This window comes from Condylura cristata, unplaced genomic scaffold, assembly GCF_000260355.1.
Source record: "Condylura cristata isolate star-nosed mole 26May11 unplaced genomic scaffold, ConCri1.0 scaffold00039, whole genome shotgun sequence".
Taxonomy (NCBI): Eukaryota; Metazoa; Chordata; class Mammalia; order Eulipotyphla; family Talpidae; genus Condylura; species Condylura cristata.
Window position 1 is genome coordinate 6078385 of NW_004567140.1, and position 23345 is coordinate 6101729.

General features: G+C 46.0%; 1 protein-coding gene across 1 annotated transcript in view; it reads left to right on the forward strand.

The window, feature by feature from the left end:
- Nucleotides 1-23345, forward strand: part of CEP89 (centrosomal protein 89kDa) — a 43533-nt gene that overhangs the window by 17216 nt on the left and 2972 nt on the right. The window contains exons 6-18 of the mRNA XM_012733225.1: nt 624-649; nt 1475-1517; nt 3139-3357; nt 4775-4917; nt 7309-7359; nt 7517-7600; nt 10064-10167; nt 11166-11281; nt 12351-12531; nt 13431-13598; nt 14176-14317; nt 18051-18140; nt 21264-21433. Of these exons, the coding sequence (XP_012588679.1) occupies nt 624-649; nt 1475-1517; nt 3139-3357; nt 4775-4917; nt 7309-7359; nt 7517-7600; nt 10064-10167; nt 11166-11281; nt 12351-12531; nt 13431-13598; nt 14176-14317; nt 18051-18140; nt 21264-21433 (1537 nt within the window). The remainder of the gene's footprint in view (nt 1-623; nt 650-1474; nt 1518-3138; nt 3358-4774; nt 4918-7308; nt 7360-7516; nt 7601-10063; nt 10168-11165; nt 11282-12350; nt 12532-13430; nt 13599-14175; nt 14318-18050; nt 18141-21263; nt 21434-23345) is intronic.

Consider the following 23345-nt stretch of genomic DNA (forward strand, 5'->3'; position numbering starts at 1 on the left):
CCAGGGAGGGCCACCTTTTTCTTTTTAAATCCTGTAGGTTTTTTCCCCTATTTTTTGCGCATTTGCTTCTAGTTTCTTTTCAGTCAAGTATTTCTGCTCTGCAAATTAACTGTAGAAAATTAATAAGCAAGCCAGATGTCTAACATTTCACTCAAAACAAAGGCTTCAGGCACAGTGGGGCCTAGAAGCCCTCTCTGTGGGAGCACCTAGATTATGACTGTTTTTATGAATTAAAAATGAGTAAACGGCAGCAGTTATTTTTGGCGTTAAGGCGCTTGGCATCATGGAGGCACTGCCTTTCTTTCCCAGTCATTGCTAGTCCAGGCAGGTGAGCAGAGGGCAGGCAGACCGTAGCCCAATGGGGAGTGGCTGGTGAAGTCTGGGGGGCACCCCCACGGGAGCCCTGCAGCCTGGGCTCTGTAATCATGGGACGCCCTCAGGGTTCGGGGTGAACTAGGAGGAGAGACACCTGCTGTGGGATCTGCTTGCCCCGTGACCTGAGGCCTCGCAAGGCTGTGCCCCCCACCCCAGCTCTCTGGGGGAGGTGACTTGCCATGACAACGTTCTTCTGAGTTGTCAGGTGTCTTCACCGGTTTTAAAATGTTTTCTTTATTTTTAATCAGATGGGACACGAGCGCTGAGTGTGAAGGTAAGACTTTTTAAAATCTGGTTTTCTCAACAAGTAGAATCTCCGCCATAATTTTAAGTCGTTTTATGACTTGGGGGGAGGGCATGGAGGACTTTCTTTAAGTTTTCTTGCCCACTGAGTATTTTGAAACAAGTCCTGTTTGCCATAGTTTCAACATGAATGTGATCTGTCCATGTCAGGAACTTCTTCGGTCACCTGTAGAATGAGTAGATCATTTGCAATCATGGAGGTCGTTCTGACTTTGTTTTTAATTCTGCAAGGTCAGGAGTTAAAAATGACAGATTCCTCAGCGGCCTGTTAACCCTCAGTAAACTTAGAACCTTATCCACTTTTATAGCAAAAAAGAAGTCAGACTGAAGTGTAATGAGAATATTAACAACTCAAAAGCTTCTCTTTCCTTAAGTTTTGGTTGAAAAAGAAGCGTGTATAGATTCCTTTCCCAGCGCTCTGAAATCACGCTGAGCTGCGGTATCTCGGGTCTCTGCACATCCCAGGGCGCACGGGTTTGGCGTCAGTCTCCACTGGGCGCCCACAGCGCGTGACACGCTTTAGAGTGGTAACCGAGGCCCTGTGGACACCGTGACTGACCACATGGGTTAACAGGCAGGCGGGGGCCCACGCCCGACTGCTTGTCCGCCCTCAGGGAGCCCCACGAGGGGAAGACCCTTAAGTTAAGAGACAGTGAGTACTGCAGTTTCTAGAGCAGAAAACAGCTCAGAACTACTGAGCCACGATGAGGAGAAAAAAAGTGCTTGGTGCTGGGCCACAGTGGCCTGGGTGCCCTCCTCTTCCTCAACGCCTCCCTCTCCGGTGTTCCTTTCCCAGGATGACAGGCCGCCGTTACGGGACAAGCCTCCACCCTCCCCAGGTATGTGCTTTGGGGTTTCGTTATGATTGAACACTTGTTTTAGAGAATGCCCAGTGTAGGATGCAGACCACTTCCCTGGAAAAGCTGTCACAGCTGCCCATTGCTGGGAGGTTGGGGACAGGCAGCAGTGCTTGTTGGGCTTTTCAACCATTTGGCCAGTTTTTATAAAATGTATTTATTTATACATACAGAACTGGGGTACAGGCCAGAGGTGCGGTGGGTCAGAGGATTCACCAGAGACTGAGCGGGGAGCAGGACAGGCAGGTGTAGTGAAATCCACTGCTGAGGGGAGCAGCAGGCGGGTCAGGAGAGGTCTGCTGTGCCCTGTGGGTCAGCTCCCTGGTCAGGGATCGAACTCGTGCTGCAGTGGCTGTGCACAGCTTCATAGTGCTGCGCTTCAATCCGTTAGACCACCAGGGAGGGCCCCATTTGGCCAGTTTTGGGTTAAAAAATTCACCTCTCCGAGCACCTCCCTGTTCCACATTCTACTCCTTCTTGACATCTGGCTTTCTGAACCATCAACACAAACATAACTCTAGTGTGTAAGAACTTATTAGAAAAGAGCTTCAGTCCCATTCGTGTGCAGGAAAGAAGAGAAGGTTAGTTTCCAGGTCAAGTGCCCGAAGTTACCCATTCTCTAGTGGTTGGGCCAAGCAGGGCCACGAGGCGGGGAAGCCTGCCTCCGGTCTAAGGCGCCTCCTGGTGGGGCCCACAGGACTGGGGCAGAAGGGGCCAGACAGGTCTGGAAGGAAGAAAGCAAATTAGAACCAAGATAAAGGCCACCATTGTTAACCTCCCTGCAGGCCTTTCAGGCTCTCCTGCCACGCCTCTCCAAGGCCTTTCAGGCGTCTCCTTCCGGACCCCCCAGGCCTTTCAGGGGTCTCCTGCCGTGCCCCCCAAGGCCTTTCAGGTGTCTCCTTCCTCACCCCCCAAGGCCTTTCAGGGGTCTCCTTCCGCACCCCCAAGTCCCGCACAAGTCCAGGGGCCCGCAGTTTCTGCACACATCGCCCCTCTGTGAGCTCCCAGGGTCCCTTCCTCATCTCTGTCTTTCTCCACTTCCGCTGCTGCTCTTGCTTCTCCCTGCTGAACTCCAGGGAACCTGGACCCTTTCCCTGGGGCCCACCCTGTTACAACATCTCTGCCCAAAGACTTTTCTCCTGCTCTGGTGGCTGCGGAAGGGAAGCTCTGCCCTCACTGGGTGCAGCCCACCCCTCATCCTGTCTCCCGCTGAGATCTCAGACACTCGCTCCCCCACCACCAGGCACTGGACTTTCTCTCTCTCTCTCTCTTTTTAAAAAGATTTATTTTATTTATTTATGCATACAAGAGCCGGGGTACAGGCCAGAGGTGCGGGTGGTGAGAGGATTCCCCAGAGACAGAGTGGGGAGCAGAACAGGCAGAACCACTGAAACACACTGCTGAGGGGAGCAGGGGGAAGACAGGAGGGGTCTGCTGTGCCCTGTGGGGATCCCTGGCCGGGGATCAACTCTGCCTGGGCTGGAACAAAGCATAAGGCCTGACTTGGAGTTTCGTGATTTTTGAAATGAAGTCCCCTGCAATGCTCATTTAAAATTGTATCTAGCATTTAATATTTTAAACCATTTTCCCTGCAACTTTTCAGATTTAACCAGGAGAACACGTCAAAGATGTACGGAAATAAACAAAGAAAAGTTCCAGCAATTAAAAGAAGAGAATTTGCAATTATGCAACGCAAATCAAACCCTTATTCTCGAACTTACCGTCATGAAACAAGCAATGAAAGAGCTGCAGTTGAAGCTGAAGAAGACAGAAAAAGAAAACGGGAAGCTGGGAGAAGCTGAGGGGGCGTGTACTCAAGAAGGTGGGAGCAACCAGAAGTTTCTTTTATTAAAGGAGCAAATAGGACTTAGCTCACTTTCTTTTTGAATTTTCAGAGTAAATGTTTTATGCTACAATACGTGTTGATATTAATGTTGATATTTGGTGTTATAATACGTTCTTTCATTAATGCCCTTATGTTGTCAAAATAATGAAATAATGCTGTATTAAAGAAGAATATTCTAATGCTTTTTTAAAAAATAATAGTTTATTTTATGCGTTTTTCCATCTTCTAATTTTTTTTTGTGTGTGTGTGTTTTATTTAAAGGTTCTTTTTTTAAAAGATGTACTTATTTATACATGAGAGCTGGGTACAAGCCAGAGATGTGGGGGGTGGGTGTGGAGAGAGGACTGATGAGAGGCAGTGGGAGCAGGACAGGTAGATCTGAAGTCCACTGCTGAGGGAGCAGCGGGGAGACAAGAGAGGTCTGCTGCGCCCTGTGGGTCAGCTCCCTGCTGGGGGATTGAACTTGTGCTGCAGTGGCTGCAGACAGCTTCATAGTGCTGCGACTTCACCCTTTGCGCCCCTGGGGAGGCCCTTTTTTAAGTTTGTTTAAGGTAAACCCATAATGGTCACCCCAGTTCACCGGCTTATCTCCACATCCTCTCCAGCACTTACTGTAGGGGTCTTTTTAATATGCACCCTGCTTACAGGTGTGAGGTGGTCTCTCATGTAGTTTTTTTTTTATTCTTCTGTCATTGTAGTTTTAATCTGCTACTCTTAACTAGGAGTGATGATGGCGAATTTCGTGTCTTTCAGCCTTTTGAATGTCCTCTCTGGTGAACTGTCTGTTCATATCTAGTCTGTGTTTATTAATTGGGTGATTGGTTTTTTTTATTGTTGAACCTGTGAGTGTTTTTATGTACCTTGGCTATTAATCCCTTCTCAGTTATATATTGTGTGAGTAGTATAAATAGTACTCTAACCTTAAAAAGTGTTACGTCACTTTTCTTTCACAGGGACCTTGCCTATTTCTTGTCTTAGGCACATTTATTTCTAGATACTTTATATTATTTGTATTGTTGCTTGGTGGGATCTATATGCTATTATGTTATCAAATAGGACATAGTTATTATGAGGGAAGCTTATTGTAGTATATTTTCAATTTTCAAGGCACATGATTTTCAAGCCATATGTTTGACTGTGCCTTTCCTTCCCAAGCTGGTATTTTCAGTTCACTTGAAGTGTACATGTAAAAACTTCCACAGACTTTCAACACAGTTCTGATTATTCAGAGTCTAAAAACTTAGTAACTTTTATTTGTTTCTACCTGGAGATCTGTGAATCACTGCCTTGGTGAGCCTAAAAGGGAAAGAAAAAAGCAAGATCAGTTAGCAGTTCATATAAAATCTTGAATTGCTTTATACAACTTCGTATAATACTAACTTGTTTTCGATAGCAGATGCACCTGAGTTACTTTATCTAAGAAAACAAGCTCAGCAGCTGGTGGATGAAAACGACGGCTTGAAAATGACCATCCATCGTCTGAACGTGGAACTGAGTAGATACCAAACGAAATTCAGGCATTTATCCAAGGAAGAGGTGAGTTTCCAGTTAAGTAAATGCAGTTTTCAGATTCTCGGCTCTACTGTTGGGCAGATCTCCGGTCGAGGGGCTTTTTATTATAATTTGGCTTAAGACTATGGATCCAAAGCAGGCTTTTCAGGGACTTTTTGGTTTGTGCTTTTCTGTCTCCCCTCCCTCCCCCTCCCCCTCCCTCCCCTCCCTCCCCCTTTATGCTCCCCTCCCCACTCCTCCCCCTCCCTCCCTTACATTCTCATAGCACAGGCAGGGAAGTTTATTTAAACTTGGGATAATGCAGAAATACAGAGCAACCGTCTGCGTTGGTGGCTGTTTCCTCCAGGTCACAGCTGCTTCTCATGTACAAGCTCAGAAAGGAAAGCTGTCTGTTTTGTTGTTGCTGTTTTTATTCTCTAAAAATTTTTTTTTTAAATTTATATATATTTTACGTAATTGTTCATTTTTTTAAAAAGATTTATTTATTCATACAGAGCTGGGGTACAGGCCAGAGATGTGCGGCGGTGACAGGATTCACCAGAGACAGAGTGGGGAGCAGAACAGGCAGACTGAGGAAGCACACTGCTGAGGGGAGCAGGGGCGGGTCAGGAGAGGTCTCTCTGGCCACGTGGGTCAGCTCCAGGGCTGAGGATCAAACTCATGCTGCAGTGGCTTTAGCTTCTCAGGGCTGCGCTTTAACCCGCTGCGCCACCAGGGAGGGCCCCATTGTTCATTTTTTAACACCACCACCAGTTCACCTGGCACCATCACCATTATCCCTGTGCTTGCCCCTCCCTGGCTCCAGTCCCTTCCTCTCCCCTTGCCCTGCAGAATGTCTCTGGTTGATAGTTGTCTTTATTTTTGTTGTCATTATTTTTTCCCCAGCCCCTTATTTGGTTCCCCTATATTCCTCCTATAAGTGAAACCATATGATATTTTTCCTTTTCCTTCTGACTTATTTCACTAAGGTTCATTCCTTCTAGATCCATCATGTTGCTGCGAATGACAGTAGTTTAACTTTTTTGATGGCTGCATAACATTCTCTTGTGCATATAGACTACATATTCTTAATCTGGTCTATTGGGCAGTAAACATGCAGGGCGGCGGGGCAGGTAATCTTTTGAATCATTTTATTTTTGTCCTTTGGGTAGATCCCAAGGAGTGGAATTGCTGGCTCACATGGTAGCTCTACTTTTAGCAGCCTGAGGAGCCTCCATACAGAGAGCCGTCTGGTTTTGCAGGTCCTCCCATCATCACACCCTGGTAACCGAGGGCTTTCCATAGCTTCTTTCCAAAGAAGCAGTTTTGAAATGTGCATAGGAACATCCCCACGTGTTAGCAAAAACCCACTTTCCCTACGTCCATGACGGCTAGGAAGAAAACAAGCTCAGGGAACCACAAGCTGAGTTAATTCCCAGAGCTCACACAGCCCTGTGAACCTTGAGTTCAAACCAGCCACAAGGGGGAGACCTTGCTGAACGCTGCAGCACTGAATACAGAGCCCAGCCAGGGCTCAACCTCAGCAGTGTGTCCAAACTCGCCTTCTGGAAGGGTCGCTGCAGACCTGTCCTAATCAGGGTCAAAACAAGCCTCAGCAGCTTCAGATACACAAGTCATGTAAGAGTCTGTCCAAAATAAGTGGGAGGAAAAACACTCTTTACAGGAAAACAACAAAACTCCAAAAGCTCAAAAATAACATGGAAAAAGTATAAGCATCCAATTAAGTTACCAGATGTGGCCCTCCCGGGTGGTGCAGTGAGTTAAAGCCCAGCACTGTGAAGCTGTCCATAGCCACTGCAGCATGAGTTTGATCCCCAGCCAGGGAGTGACCCACAGGGCGCAGCAGACCCCTCCTGTCTCCCCGCTGCTCCCCTCAGCAGTATGTTTCAGTCAGTCTGCTGGTTCTGCTCCCCACTCTGTCTCTGGTGACTCCTCTCACCCCGACACCTCTGGCCTGCACCTCAGTTCTTATATGCATAAAATAAATAAATAAATCTTTAAAAAAAATTCCCAGATGTTTCAGATTTTAGAAGTCTGAAAAGACACAAAAGCTAAAGACAAAATATGATCCTGGATTGGATCCTTGATTGGAAAAGGGTATTAATGGAAAATAGGTAATATTTGAATCTAGCTGACAAGTTAGAAGATAGAATATCATTGGCTTCCTGATTTTCATGATAATACTGCAGTTGAGTAAATGAACATATTTGTTTTCAGGATACTGAAGTATTTAAACACTGAAGGATTTAGAAGAAAATGGTATCTGTAAAAAAGTTCTCATGTACACACACATATAAATAAATACAGATTTGTAGATGCTAATGCAAGATCTCCATTAAGGACATCTAAGGCTTGAGATTTAGAGGAAGTATAGTTTAATTTTGTCTTCAACCTTTCCCTGTGTTTTGTTCACAGTGTTTAAATACGGATGGCCTCCCATCAAAAGGCCCTACGCCTCCGTGGTTGGTAAGTGAAGGTCATTTCGTCTCAGCCTGTATTCCTGTGCTACAGCTGAGTGGCTACTAAAAGCCACTCCGAGTTGTGTTTCCTTCGCTTTTTAAAAAGTTGCTGTTGTGTGTGGATGTTAGGAAGGTACTGACCCTCTTCACTACGTTATGTTCAGCTGGATATGAAGTACCTGTCACCCTTGTTGCTGGCTTATGAAGACAGAATGAAGGAGAAGGACGAGCTCAGTGCCACCCTGCAGGTATGTTGGCAAATGTATCCTTTGTCTCACTTAAATATTTTTACATCGCTGTTCCTTTTTCCATAGTATTTGATTTCTCCCGCCAGGTGTAGTCCCCGCAAATTTCCCACCATTGCTGTGAACTGTCACCATGGTTCCTTGTGTGACTGTGTTTTGATCTCTTTTCTTCCTCCTCACCTGCTTTAAGCCTCAGATCTATAGTTGCCTGTAAGTTTTGTCTTTCTTTTTTGACCCTTTGTTCCATTTCCTTGTGCCTCCTATAAATGATATCATCCAATATTTTTCTTTTCTTCCTGACTTATCTCACTGAACATCATCCCTTCCAGCTCCATCCATGTTGCTGCAAATGGCATGAGTTGATCTTTTTGATGGCTGAGTAGTATTCCATTGTGTATACATATCACATTTTCTTGATCCCATCATCTGTTTTTGGGCATTTAGTTTATTTCCAGATCTTAGCAATTGTAAATAGTGCTGCAGTAAATATAGGATTGCAGATTTCCTTTCGAATTAGTGTCTTTCTGTTCTTTGGGTAGATTCCTGGGAGTAGAATTGCTGGATTTTGTGGTAGATCCACTTTTAGTGTTCTTAGGAACTTCCATACAGCTTTCCATAGTGGTTGGACCAGTTTACCTTCCCATAAGCAATATAAGGGAGTGCCTTTTCCTCAACATCCTCACTAGCCTCTATTATGCAGCTTTTTTTTTTTTTAATGTGGGCCATCCTTACTCGATTGAGGTGGTATCTCTTTGTGATTTTGATTTGCGTTTCCCTGATTATCAGTGATTTGAGCATTTTTTTTCATATGCTTGTTGGCCATCTACCTTTCCTCTTTGGAGACGTGTCTTTTTAGCTCTTCTAACCATTTTTTGACTGAGTTGTTTACTTTATTTTGTTGAGTTGTGTAAGCTCTTTGTCGATGTTTGATATCAGACCCTTATCAGTTGTATGGAGTGCAAATATTTTCTCCTGTCTATAGGGTGTCTAGAAGAGACAAAGTTTACAAAAAATAAGACTGTTTTCAAACTGAAGAAACATTTTGAAGGTAGGGATGGCCAGCATCTGGTAGGTGCTTCAATGTTGGCAAGGAGGAAGGAAGGAGTCTATCCGGGTGGGAAGGGAGGGCAAGAAGGTGGGTAGGTGGGACGGGTGGAGGAGCAGGGTGGTGCTGTGGATTCTAGACCAGCAGCCCCGGGTGGGTTGGAATCTTGGGAGGCAGAGAAGGAGCATTGGGAGGCATGCCTTCTTCCTGGTTCTCTGTAGCCACAGGCACTATAGCCAGGGCCTTTGGACATGTGTTAAGGCGGTGGGCCAAGACTGTCAGAGGCAGCCTGGTTCTACTTCATTCAATGAAGACCTGAAGCTCAGTTTTGGAGTAATTGGAAGATGCAAGGAAGTGAGGTTTATATTCATTTCTGAACTCACTGCCTCTGTTTCTTGGGGGTCACTTCCAGTGTTTATGTTAATGATACAGGAGACCAAGGCTGTGCAGATGTGTAGACAGGCCCCCAGCCTTTCCCTGCGGCCTGTCTCTGTGTTCCTTCATTTCGGTGGCCAACTTGATCTCTGAAATTAGAAGCACCCAGAGAGAAGTATTGATTTTCCTGGGATCCCCAGCAGAGGGGTCTGTTCAGAAACCCCTGTGTATTCTTCACTGATGCTGTCTGTGGCCTATACAGTGCTTTCTTCTACCTTTTTTCCCTAGACTTCCTGATGGAGTCTTAATTTTTTTTTTTAAGATTTATTTATTTATTCATACAGAACTGGGATACAGGCCAGAGATGAGGAGGGTGAAAGGACCCACCAGAGACAGAGTGGGGAGCAGAACAGGCAGATCGACGAAGTACACTGCTGAGGGGAGCAGCGGGCGGGCCAGGAGAGGTCTGCCATGCCTTGTGGGTCACCTCCGAGGCAGGCGGGGATCAAAGTCATGCGGAAGTGGCTTAAGCTTCCCAGTGCTGCGCTTCAATCCGCTGTGCCACCAGGGAGGGCCCGAGACTTAATTTTTAAAAAAGATTTATTTATTTATACATACAGACCAGAGGTGTAGGGGTGGTGAGAGGATTCCCCAGAGACAGAGTGGGGAGCAGAACAGGTAGTTGAAGAAGTACACCACTGAGGGGTGCAGCTTGGAGACAGGAGAGGTTTGCTGAACCACATGGGTCAGCTCTGGGGCCGGGATCTAACCCTCACCGAAGTGGCTGCAGCCAGTTTTGTAGCACTGTGCCTTAGCTCACTGTGCCACCGGAGAGGGCCTGGAGAATTAATTTTTCAAATTTAATCGTCCAGTAGCTGATTAAGTATCCTCCAATTGGTTAATCAAATAGTTAATTCTGTGTTTCATCTAAAGCTTGCAGTACTTGTCCCAAAGCTGTCAGAATTTGACTTTGTCTGCGTTCAAACTAAAAATATGGGTATTGTGCGTGTGTGTGTGTATACAGTTTACTTTTCTTTTCTTCCCAGGAGGAAATGAGAATGTTTCGGATGAGAGTCCAGGAGGTGGTGACAGAAAATGAAGCATTGCACCGAGAATTAAATAAGAGCAGTCCGGTTACCCTCGAGGAATGGCAAGTGGTGATGTGTTTCTAATATTTTACCAATAAAAAAGAAAATAGGAATAAAATACTTTAAATCCTCATCTACATCTTCTGTTTTTTAGCCAAAAAGGGGAGTGTTTCTAAGAAATCACTGTTACAGTAGTCTAACGCTGAAGACCTAACTTCTAAAATTCTAATCGGTAGTCAGGCCTGAAATATATTTGCTGCCCCCATATTTATTTTCTGTGGTTGTATTTGTCTGGGACACTTTTCCCACCCCAAACCACTCAGGTCACATCTTCTTTTAGATTAGCATCTCCCAACCTTCCCCTCCCTAACCCCCGACCTCCGGAATTTAAGACAACAAGCTCAAGCTGAAGCCTTCATGGCAGGCATCACCTGCCCTGCCCTTTCCATTCTTTGTTGCCTCACTCTGTCCCCACCACTCCCTCCCTGCACTCCTACACATCTACTAGGGCCCCACTCAGATGGCCCTGAGCAATTCTTCTGAAGGCATCGCCTCGGTTTCTGACGAGCCCTAACCACCCTCCCGGCCCATTGCTGCCACACACACCTCCCTGTGCGTCTCCCCATCTGTCTCCCTCTCCTCTGTGAGCCCCTCAAGGGCCAGCCCTGCCCCACCATCTCAGCCCAGCAGCCGCAGAGTCAGTGAATTAGGGCTGCCGGACTGTGGCCACTGATGTGACTGTGGGGAATGGCCAGGCCGGGTTTTGGCAGTTAGCTTTTCTTCTACGGGTGCCTATTGTGTCTTTACTGGACCCTCCTTGACTAGCACCCTGAAACGCAGGTCAACATTTCATACTGGACTCAGAATAATCCAGTAGATCGCAGAAGTAGAGTTTTACGCAGATAAAGCAAGATTGGCCCTTGGAGGCTGGAGCTGAGTGTGTGATAAACACAAGACGCAGCCAGATGTCCACGACTTCCTTATCGGCTGCGTCCTCTCAGAACGAGAGCTCTCTCTGAACGCCCTGACCTCAGTGTTTAACTTTGTGACTTACTTGTAGGCGGCAACTTCAGACTCAGGCAGAGCTGGTGCTAGAGGAAAACAAATTGTTGCTAGAGCAGTTGGAGATTCAGCAAAAAAAAGTCAAGGACACCCACCAGGAGCGTGTCCAGGAAGGTGAGTGGTGGGTCGTTTTACCCTTGCACACACCTCTTCGCAGGGACTCCCCTTTGCTCTGGAAATGGGGAAACAGATGTCATGTTTTTTTGTTTTTTTTTTTAATTTATTTACTCATACAGAACTGGGGTACAGGCCAGAGATGCTATGGGTGAAGGATTCACCAGAGACAGAGTGGGGAGCAGAGCAGGCAGATCGACGAAGTACACTGCTGAGGGGAGCAGCGGGCGGGTCAGGAGAGGTCTGCCACGCCATGTGGTCACCTCCGGGGCAGGCGGGGATCGAACTCATGTGGAAGTGGCTTAAGCTTCTTAATGCTATGCTTTAACCCGCTGCGCCACAAGGGAGGGCCTGTCATGTTTTTTTCTTTAGGGCAGACCCTTCCTTGCTGAAATGCGGCAAGATCTCTTCGACTCTAGTGTCTTTAATTATCCACCATAGTTTGTAAGTCCGTAGAAGGCGGCAGCTTTAGGCCTGGCAGGGCTGGTTTTAGGGGAGGTAATTGATGTGAGAATGAGTATTTGAAGTAACACCAGGATCTGTTAGTCACCACTGAACAAGTCCCTCATGGTACATGCTCTCCCCACAGCTGAGGTGAAGGGATCATCTATGAGATGCTCTCTCCAGGTCCCTCCCTGCCTTTAGAAGCTGCACAGCATATACCATATACCAGCGAACTTTTATTTTTTGTACCATAGAAGAACTGGGGTGTAGATCAGAGGTGTGGGGATGGGGGAGTTCGATGAGAGGATCCGCCAGAGCAGAATGGGGAGAAGAACAGGTGGATGGACTGGAACACACTGCTGAGGGGAGCAGCGGGGAGACAGGAGAGGGCTGCAGTGGCTGGTGATAGCTTGAGAGCCTTGACACTTTAAGTCCTGTGCCACCAGAGAGGCCCAAGGATAGTAATTTCCAAGTACAAGGCCTCTGGTGTAGATTTCTAAATCTCCAAAAGGTTTTTAAAAGTTCATTTAAAAAAAAAGTTCATTTTTTATAGGTTGGCTCTCATTCATATTTCCTAGAAATCAATAATCAGGTTTCATTAAGTTTCATCTCTTTTGTTATTCAGTTTCCAAATTGACCAAACAACTAATCCTTCTGGAGACTAAAACACAGAACCAAGAAAAGGAGCTGAGCAGGAACAAGGAGCAGTTGGAAGCGTTACGAAGCAAATGCCAAGAACTGAAGGCACAGTTGGATGGCCAAATCTCGATGGACGTTCATACTTCGATTGTGAATGAGTTAAAAGGGTAAGGGTTGAGCCCTCCCTGGTGGTGCAAGGGGTTAGCATGCAGCACTGCAAGCTGGCTGCAACCACTTCAGTGTGAGTTCGATCCCGGGCCCAGAGGTGACCCACAAGGCACAGCAGACCTCTCCTGACCCACCCGCTGCTCCCCTCAGCAGTGGACTTCATCAGTTGGCCTGTTCTGCTCCCCACTGTGTCTCTGGTGAAGCCTCTCACCGACCCTGCACCTCTGGCTTGTACCTCAGTTCTGTATGAATAAATAATTATTAAAAAAAAAAGAAAAAAAGGTAAGGGTTTAATGTCTTCCAGGGTTAATAGAGCACTGTGCAGGCAGTTTGGAGTCGGGCTGCCCCATCTCTGCTGAAGTCATTTCGCTGCACGAGCATAGATTTCTGAGACTGAGAACGGTAATATTTTGATTCAAGTAGAACTTGGCTATTCCTGAGGGCTGCCATCTGCACAGTGTGTGTTTAGATGATTTTCCCTTTATTGTTCCAGGCTTTGTTGATTTTAAAAGCAAAGGTAATTAAAAGTAGTAGAACCGGAAACTTAGATATCCAGGAATAAGCTAGTTAAGAGAAAGAATACAGCCATAAAATGGAATATAATGGGGGGGGGGGCTATTATAATTATGTAGAAAAGCAAATTATCTTAAGTTTGGAAGGAATAGGGTTCCTGTAGTACATGAACACAGGCCATTAAGAGGTCGATAGTGCCCATCCAAGCTGCCTTGCCCAACCAGGCCCTCAGCTGTCTGTCCTTCCTCCAGGCACCCTCCCTCATCCTGCAGGGGCTGGTGAGGGGATGGCCTCCCAGGTGAACCCCCAGGCGCCGAGGCCTGGGCCTGTTGTCTCATAGTCCCCTCAGTGTCCTGGACCCAAGCCTGTCTGTTTTGTCTGTCAGTCGTTTGCAGAAGGAAGAAGAGAAAAAAAGCGCTGAGATGGAAGAGCTGATGGAGAAGCTGACCGTCCTGCAAATGCAGAAGAAGAGCCTGCTGCTGGAGAAGAACAGTCTGACCGCGAAGAACAGGGCACTGGAAACCGAACTGGAGAAGAGGCAGAAAAAAGACAGGTTTCTATTTGTTTTTTCTTCAGCTGGTTGTTAAAAAATGGTGTTGAAATAAGACCATTGAAGAATATTCTACTCCCCCCACCCCCCATGTCAGCTATAAAATGGAAAAGGATAGTTGAGGTTACTGGTTATCAGCCCTTGATTCAGTTACGCGGGGTAGCTACAGACGGCCCTAAAATCCTGGAAGGTCTAGAAGATCTTTCTCAACCGTTCCCCAAAAGTCTTATTTGGGGGGGCTACTGGATTCCTTTTTCAAATGTATCTTCAAGAAGAGGAACCAAAAACTTAGCAGAATAATATATAATTAAGCTATTAATGCTGCTAAGCATTTTATGATTCCATGGGTTTGGCTTGGAGCCCATAATTATGTTTATAAGTTCAGGCTCCTTTTCTCACCCTGAAACTTTGTAAAGAGGTTGCTGAAGAAGAATATTAAAAGGCTCACATAATTTTTATCATTTATTTTATATTTATTCAATTCACTTATTTACTTATTTTCATAATACAGACGTTTATTTGCCCTACCTTTTCAGGCTAATGAGTTTTCTCTTCTACCATTTTGGGGGTGATTCTTTAGGAGAGCGCAAAAAAAGATTGATGTCCTCAAAAAGCAGGTGGAAAAAGCCATGGAGAACGAAATGTCAGCTCGCCAGTACCTGGCCAATCTCGTCGGCGTGACAGAGACGGTGACCCAGGAGCGCGACAATCTTATGTGCTTGGTAAGTTTGCTCAGTTACTCCAAACACACTGCAAGTGTGAGTTATTGTTTTCTTGTTACAAAGTTCATCTGTTGAAATTTCAACTGCAGATTTTCCAATTCTCCAACATTTTATCTTTCAACCATGGGGAGAAAACATTTTCTAAAGGAAGTAACTCAGATGTTTAAAAAAGGGCAGGCGGTATTTTGGAAGTTAAACATATGAACCAGTGGCCAGAAGATGAAACCCACAGACCATGAACCATGGGGTTCATCCTGAGGATGTAGTTGGGTGATCCCCCCTCATGAGGGATGCCGTGGACCAGATTCTTGGCCTCTCCACGCTGATTTTAAAAGATATCTACCTCTGATTGTGTAGCGGTGGAGACAGGTGCTGGCTAAGTCTGATGGGATTTACTAACAGCGAGGTAGAAAACTGTCTGGAGGTGGAATCACAGATCTTAAAACCTTTGTAGCTCCTTGCTTTTTTTTTTTTTTTTTTAAAGATTTATTTATTTGTGCGTACAGAACTGGGGTACAGGCCAGAGACTCAGGGGTGGCAAAAGACTTCACCAGAGACAGAGTGGGTAGCACAACAGGCAGATCAACGAAGTACACTGCTGAGGGGAGCAGCGGGCATGTCAGGAGAGGTCTGCTGCGCCATGTGGTCACCTCCGGGGCAGGCGGGAATCAAACTCATGAAGTGGTTTCAGCTTCTTAGTGCAGTGCTTTAACCCGCTGCACCAGCAGGAAGGGCCCTGTAGCTCCCTGCTTTTTATGAGTCTCCTACATTGAATGCATTTGTTTCTGTCCATTTAAGCTATGTAAGAAATGATGCAAATCTCAGCTAGTGCAGGGTGGAAATAATGTAAGGGATGTCGTTCGAGAAGAGACCACAGACTTCCCAAGAGAGAAATGGGCAATCTTGGAAATGACTCAGCCCTTCTCCAGGGTGAATGAGGGGTGGAGAGCCTGCTGGGAGGTGTCACGAGCTTTTCCCCATTTGTTAGAAAATTATTAATTCTTCCTGGGCTTTTTTTTTTTTTTTTTTTAAGATTTATATTTGCACACAAGACCTGGGGTACAGGCCAGAAGTACAGGGAAGTGAGAGATTCATCAGAGACAGAGTGGGGAGCAGAGCAGGCAGGTGGACTGAAATCCACTGCTAAGGGGAGCAGCAGGGAGACAGGAGAGGTCTGCTGAGCCCTGTGGGTCACTCCTTGGCCGGGGATTGAACTCATGCTGCAGGGGCTGTGGACAGCTTCATAATTCTGTGCTTTAACACATTGTGCTACCAGGGAGGGCTTCTAGCTATTGTTTCTTCAAGAGGAAGATAAATAAAACACAGTTCAGTGGGGGAAATTACTCATCTTATAATGAACGAAATGCTAAGCAAGTCTTCCTTGAGATGCCATTCTGTACTTATATTAATGCCTCAGAACTTTTTAAAAAATAATAACAGATGCTGGGAGCAGAGTGGTAAGCCTGGTTATACATTACTCGTGATGTCTAAATCTCTCCTGAGGCTTTGAGAGAGCAACTTGGCTGACAGCTTGGTTCTGAGCCTTAAACGCCTGCAGACCTCCCTGGGCAGTAGGCCTGCCTGAGAAGTCGCAATCCCAACCCCAGTGCTGAACTCTCTGGCATTTTCTGTAGCAAGGTGAGCGCCCATTTCTCCTCCTGCTCTACCTCCTGGGCTTCCTCACTGGATATCAACAGGGCATAACAAAAGCTTCTGAAATGGGGAAAGTGCCAAACAGCCCCCTTACCTGGGAGTCGTTTAAGGGACTGGCCTCCTTGGGGCCACCATGAATGGGAAGCTGGCTCGTTTGCTGGGCGGGACACACAGGTTGGGATCCTCCCTTACCCTCAAAGGGTCCCCCTCAGGCCCACCCCTCATATTTGTGGGCCCCAGGATGGAAATACAAATGCAGTATTGCATTTGATGGAAATACACACACAGTACTATGTGTCTGAATACTTCCAAGTTACAAATTAAACCAGCAGACAGCTCATGAGATGTGTTCCCCTCTTGCCTTGGCCTTATCATTATGACCTGGGACCCACACTTGAGACCCTGAGACTTCTCAGATGTGGGGGTGCTGCTCTCACCCACTGAACTCCACCCATCCTGAGGGACCGCTGTGTGCACAGGCCTTGCTCCTTGGAGCCCCAAACCAGCCTTTCCAGGCTCTGGCCCCACAGGGCTCCTGGCTTCCTCTGATCTGTCTCCCTCTGGCTCCCTCTGATGGCAGGCCAAGCACCCCCACTTAACCCCCTCTTGCTCTTTTGGGGTTGCCCTTCATATCTCAGTTTATTGATATTAGCATCTTAATTTCTTTATATTTATCTACTTTCTTACATCATTGTTCATTTTTGGACAATTTTTGCTTTCTCCCCTCAGGCGTGCCCCCTGGAGTTCTCCCACCACAGACCCCAAGATCCCTCTCCACAGTCTTGTGTGCTTGTCCCTCTCCTGTTTTAACCCCTCTCTCCCCCTCCCTTGCTATCTGCAGCTTGCAAGTTTTGTCTTTTTTCTTATCCTTTGTTCAGTTCCCATCTATTCCTCCTAGAAGTGAAACCATCCAATATTTACCTTTTTCCTTTGACTTATCTCACTGAGGATTACCCCTTCCAGCTCCATCCATGTCGTTGGCAAATGGCATGGGTTATCATTTTTGACTACCGAGTAGTATTCCACTGTGTATATAGACCACATCTTCTTGATCTATTTCGGTACATTTAGGTTTGTTTCCATATCTTGGCTATTGTAAATAGTGCTGCAATAAACAGGGATGCAAATTTCCATTTGAATTAGTGTTTTTGTGTTCTCTGGGTAGATTCCTAGAAGTGGCATTGCTGGGTCATATGGTAGCTCCATTTTCAGTGTTTTGAGGAACTTCCACACCGCTTTCCACAGGGGCTGGAGCAGTTTGCATTCCCCCCAGCAGAGGAGTTCCTTTTCCTCCACGTCCTGGCCAGCATTTGTTGTTTCCAAGTTTAATATGTGCCATTCTCACAGGAGTGACGTGGAGTCTCATTGTGGTTTTCATTGCATTTCCCTGATAGTGGTGTTGAATGTTTTTGCAGATGACATCTTAATTTCCAATCTTGCATTGAAGGTGGGTTTTCCATGTGATAAGTAATTAACAGTCCGTAGCTTATTTTTCCTTTCTTGAAAATCAAGTTGCCACCGGTAACCTACTTTAGAAGGAAAGCTTGCCCTTTCTTTTTAATTTCAGCATTTGAAAGGGTTCATTTATAGGCTGAGCAGTTCCAATCCCATGTGGACATTGGCCTAAATCATTCAGCTTCAAGCCATCTCCTTGGATGTGCTGGGGGTCACACTTGGTTAGGGAGTGGCCCTGTTCCACAGCTTCTTAGCCTGCACTTTGCGTTATTCCAGTGGTCGTGTGAACATGTTTTTCATCTTTTGGTTTTATTTTTGCATCTTGGCCTTTACCCCTTGGGTATGAGGGAAGGGATTATATATCCCACAGGAATAGAGACTTGTGCCAGACTTCCCCTGTGGGGGGCTCCTGCCTTGTCCAGTGTTGGTCCAAGGTCTGCCCTCAGGTGGGCAGTGAGACCCCAGGAGGGGATAGGAGAGTGAGGGGGGCAAGGGTTGGCAGAACAAGTGGCAGAATGGAAGTTACTTGTGAATCGTAATGCCCTTTGCAAAAGAATTTTTTTATTATTTTCATTTTTCTGCAAAGCCAGATACCCATCGTTTTTCTTGTCACCTTGCTCCTTAGGCTAAATGTCTGGAAAGTGAGAAGCATGGAGTTCTCAACAAAATCATAGAAGGCAACATTCGCTTGGGGAGATTAGAGGAAAAAGTTAAGGTAAGTGGTCACTTAACCTCAGAAGTGTCATTTCAGGTGGGATCAGAGGCCTAATGGGTGCAGAGTAGGGTGGTAAGGAAAATAATCCCGTGTCGGGCGCGAGTATTCCATCCTCCTCCAAGTAAAGCAGCCTAGGGTTTCCCTGGCAGAAATAGCACCTATCCGCTCATGAAATATCTTCTACCCCAGAAGATATCATGCAGCTGCTCAAAAAGAAAAGAACGGGTGAACCTCCAGGCTGTATCCTTAAAGTTCACCTCCCGGCTTTACCATCAAGCCCACATTTGTTGGGTCTGTAAAGAGCAGCACTGACCTGCCTCTCTCTTGCTTAACCCTGGTGACACTGTCCAGTGTCCTTGCAGACACTGTCCTCCCTGGCCACATCTCTTGGCCACATCTTCCGCCCTGACCTGTGTTCTGACTGGCCTTTCAGTGTGTAGCCACTGCCCCACCTGACACACAGACTTCTCTCCAACATGGCTGGCCGTGGGTGGGTGGGGTCGAGGGAGGGCGGGGCCGTTGGTGGGCGGGGCCTTGGGGAGCAGGGAAGAGGGTGGGCGGGCTAGAGGCCTTGCTGAGGCCTGGGAGCTTGGGGATGTTTAAAGGGGATTATTTATATGGAAGGGATGATCTGATACTGATAATGGTCTGTAACATGGATGGTAGTTATTTGATTTTGTCCTGTTACTAATTAAACTCATTTTTATGTGCTTCCCCCCAAATAGCCACATCATGTTACCAATGAGACATACCTTAACTATTTAAAATTGCTGCTGTTCACCTTTCACACCTTTGAGTCTCAGTACCTGCTTAGCAAATGTTGTTCTTTCATAAACAACATCACCTCCACATTTATTTATTATGTGTATTGGTTACTGTCTGTCTCCCCGACCAGATTATTAGCTTCACTAAGACAAGGATCTCTCATCTCAGCCACCTAAAGTCACACCTAGCATATGGCAGGTATCAGACAATGCAGTAGCTATTTGGCAATCAATTAAATGATCTGTTCTCCAGTTTTTCAAGCACAGCGAAATGACAAGTAATGTACAAAATAGCATCTCAACTCTACATCAGAAAGAGCTGCAGATGCACTATGTTGCTCATGACGGAAATCTGCACAGAAGTGACATGAGAAATGATGAGTCATTATGGGGTTTTATATTTTCTCTGGTGTTACTGTTAACTTTTATTTCAGAAGAGAAGGTCTGACCTTCAAAGTGCCTTGTCTTGCAAGGGAATATGCCTCATTATTGTTCACCTGCATACAGAACACCCAGCTCCACCACCACCTGGCTAGAGAACCTGTGAGCTGGGTCCAGGTTTACCAGGCGAGCCTCCAGGGTCATGAAGAGACCAGGGAAAGGCTTGAGAAAACCCAGAGGAGGCATCTCAGGAAACACCAGCAAGGTCTGACTTGGCTGTGACGAGATCTGGGAACCAGATCCACAGGCAACTTCTGGAACTGGGCTGGAGCGAGAGAGGGGCACGTGTGAAGCTTGGCAGGCTGCCTGACCCAGCAGCCACTGCTCCCACCACCCAGGACCTCACCTTATTCCAAAGGAGCTCAGTGATTAAAGAAAGAGGAAGAAAAAGAGTTGTGTCATTTCTTCCACATGATGAAGATGGGTCTCAAACAATATTGCCAGAAAGGAGATCAAAACTGTGCCCTGTGCTCCGAATAATGGATAGGCAGTTGAGCAGGTGAGTAAGTAGGTGGATAGATAGGCACTGGGTTGCTGAAATGTAATATAGCAGTCAATGTTAGGGAGAGAGCACAAAGCAGAAGCATAGAGAGCTCAAGACAAGCTGGCTGGATTATAGAGGATGCGGGAAGAAAAGTGAAATAACACGAGGAAAAGAGCCGGTCAGAAATGTGGGCTGAATTACAAGGGGCACAGGAGAAAGATCTTAAAAGCACAGTAAGGGTGTACGGGATACTAATGAGAAAGGCAAAGACAGGAAATCAGGGATAAAGATGTGAAAAGCACGCAGACACTGAAACCCAGTGTTATCATTAGAGTCCCGGGAAGAAATGAAAACACTGATTCTGCTCCAGGAAATGCAAAGGGAAATGGAAACTGATCATAGCAGCTTAATACACTCCTCTAGGTCAGAAAATGAATCAAGAGCAATGTAAGGCAATAGATGATTTAGCAGTATAGTCTGAAGTTTATTTGCGTGTGTGTACATTTGCAGAATGGTCACAAAAATTGATGATAGATCAGCTGTCAGAGAAACCCCTACATAAGGCAGGTGTTCGTTGATCAAAAAGAGAAACAAAAAATTCATAAAGTCAGTGCAAAGAAGATTATCACCTGGAAGTGTGAAATCTGTATAGTAACCTTTGTTGGCTCAGAAGGGTTGTATACATTGAGTGTCAGATTCTCTAAAGAATTGAATCTCTGCAAACCGGAAATCAGAAGCTTTGAGAACAACAGTTTGAGAAGTTCTCAGCGGGCTTTCAGAACCTTGAAGACCATACTGAAAATGAAAGTGGAAGGAGGCAAGGCTTTCTTGAAGGAACTCTATAGATATAAGCTTTGTGGACTCCACCCCACCCCAGACACTGGAACTACAAATCCCATCAACACCAAAGAGAAGAGTGGTGGGCCTGAGGGTTCAGCAGCCAGGGTTGGGTATTAAACCAGATGTGGGCTCCGGGGGTCTCTTAGCCTTGTCTCTTGGTTCTTCACTGATTTTCAGGGTGCTATTGGGGTTCCAGGTCAGTGGAAGTGGGAGGGCGTATTAATCAACATCTTTTGCCCTTTTCCTGAACTATTAATTTCCCTTTTCTCTTGTAAATCAACCCATTGTTGACCTTTTTGTGTTGAATCTTACACACACTGGTGAGGACCCAGAATCAACACAAAGATAGTCATGAGCCTGGCTCTACCCTTGGGTTCTGTTCTTCAATAGAGAATGATGACCTTGCCTGGTCCTTTCATTTTATTTGCAGCATATAAAAACCCAGCCATGACACAAGTTAGGAATTTGGTTTTATTCTTGAAGATCTTTGACTACTTTATATGACTTTGGGATCCAGAGGTGCCCTCCCAGATCCGCTCAGGTGGGTAGGGAATGAGGACTGCCCCCTTCCTCACAGAGCCCTCCTCCCCCCAGGGCTACAAGAAGCAGGCAGCCCTGAAGGTGGGTGACATCAGTCACCGGCTGACAGAGCAGCAGCAGGACTTCGAGAGCAGGACATCCCAGTACCTGCAGGAGATGCGGCACCTGCACAGGATGCTGCAGGACAAGCAGCAGGTCCTGGACCAGGCGCTGCGGCAGAACAGGTAGGAGCCCCCGGCCCTCCGGAACAGATCCCAGTTGCGAGGGTTGGTGGAGTTTTGTGCCTCAATCCTCTGGACCTGTTTTGTTGGCTTGCTGATTTTTGTTACATTTTTTTTTATCTGAACTGAATTGAATAGTGGTCTTGATTATTTGCTGCCCCTCTTCTTTTTCAATCCCTGCCCTGCTCTCCCCGTAGATTTATTGTGATGTAATTGATGTATAGCATGTGTCAGCTCAGGGTGTACAAGAGGATGCTTTGTGCACGTTATTGGAGCATGATCACCACGGTAAGATGAGCTCATTCCTCCTAGAAGTGAAACCATCCAACATTTTTCTTTTTCCTTCTGACTGATTTCACTAAGCGTCATCCCTTCCAGCTCTATCCATGCTGCTGCAAATGACACGATTTATTATTTTTCACTGCTAAGTAGTATTCCATTGTGTATAGAGACCACCTCTTCTTCGTCCTTCATCTGTTTTGGACATGTGGTTGCTTACCTATTGTAAATTGTGCTGCAATGGGGTGCAGGTGAATTAATGTTTTTATGTCCTTTGGGTAAATTCCTAAGAAATGGTAACTCCACTTTTAGTAGCCTGAGGGTCCTCCAGACAGCTTTTCATGGTGGGTGGCCAGTTTGCACTCCCACCAGCTGTGTAAGAGGGTTCCTTTTCCTTGACATCCTCACCAGCACTTGGTGCCAATTTGTTTAATATGGATCCTTCTCACTGGTGTGAAATGTGGCTTTGACTTGCAGTTCCCTGATTATAAGTGATGTTGGGCATTTTTTCATATATCTGTTAGTCACTTGCATTTCCTCTTTGGAAAAGTATCTTTCTTGCTCTTCTGCCCATTTTTTTATTGGATTATTTTCTTTGTTTTTGTTGAATCATTTGAGCTATTTGTAGACCTTTGAAATCAATCCCTAACAGTTATATGGGATGTAAATATTTCATGGGCACTTTGTAAAAATTTGGTCCAGTATCAAATTTCTGACCAGACAGGAAGTCGATGATCACATTGATAAGATGTGATCATTTTTTCCCTTATTCCATTTTTTTTCTCCCATAATGTCTTGAAAGTTATACATTCTGTTTCTTTAAAAAGTTTTGTTCTTGGTGAAGTAAATTACTATAAAAGTTTCAGGGGTGTCTTTTATGATTATCCTTGAAATTTCACTTTGGATATTTAACATGAAAATATCTGAAGGGGGGGGGGCTTCCCTGGTTGCACAGCGGGTTAAAGCACAGCACTACGAAGATTAAGCCACTTCAGCACAAATTCAGTTCCCAGCCAGGGAGTGAGTGACACACACAGCGTGGCAGACCTCTCCTGTCTCACCCCCTGCTCCCCTCAGCAGTACTTCATTGATCTGCCTGTTGTGCTCCCCACTCTGTCTCTGGTGAATCCTCTCCCCCTGTCCCTCTGGCCTGTCTCCCAGTTCTGTATGCATAAATAAATAAATCTTAAAAAAAAAAATCTGAGTGGAGGTAACCTCTCTACACTTCCCCTCCCAGATCTAATGCTCTAATCTAATTGTCCCTAGTCAGTCAGCTGCTGTGTGTCACCAAATGAAATGTTACCAGTTTTTATATCATTGTTTATTTTGATTTGCCCACCATTGACCGATTTGATTGCTGATTGTTAAAAACTAGACAACAGACTCCAAACGGAGGCCCTCCCACGGACTCCCACATCACCAAGATTTAGTGCTGACTCTTCCATTAATCCGTCAGGAGTTGCTTGATCAGCGCTCATGCCACATCTACCTGAGAGACGCTCCCTTGCCCTAACAGCGAGCGTGGCCTTGAGATTAGCAGCCAGCTTTTGCCACCTTTTATAGCTTCCTTGTTCCTTGTCCCTTCTGCCTTTAAGAGCTTCCTCACAACTCCCGTCTGCTAGCTTGAATGCTGCCT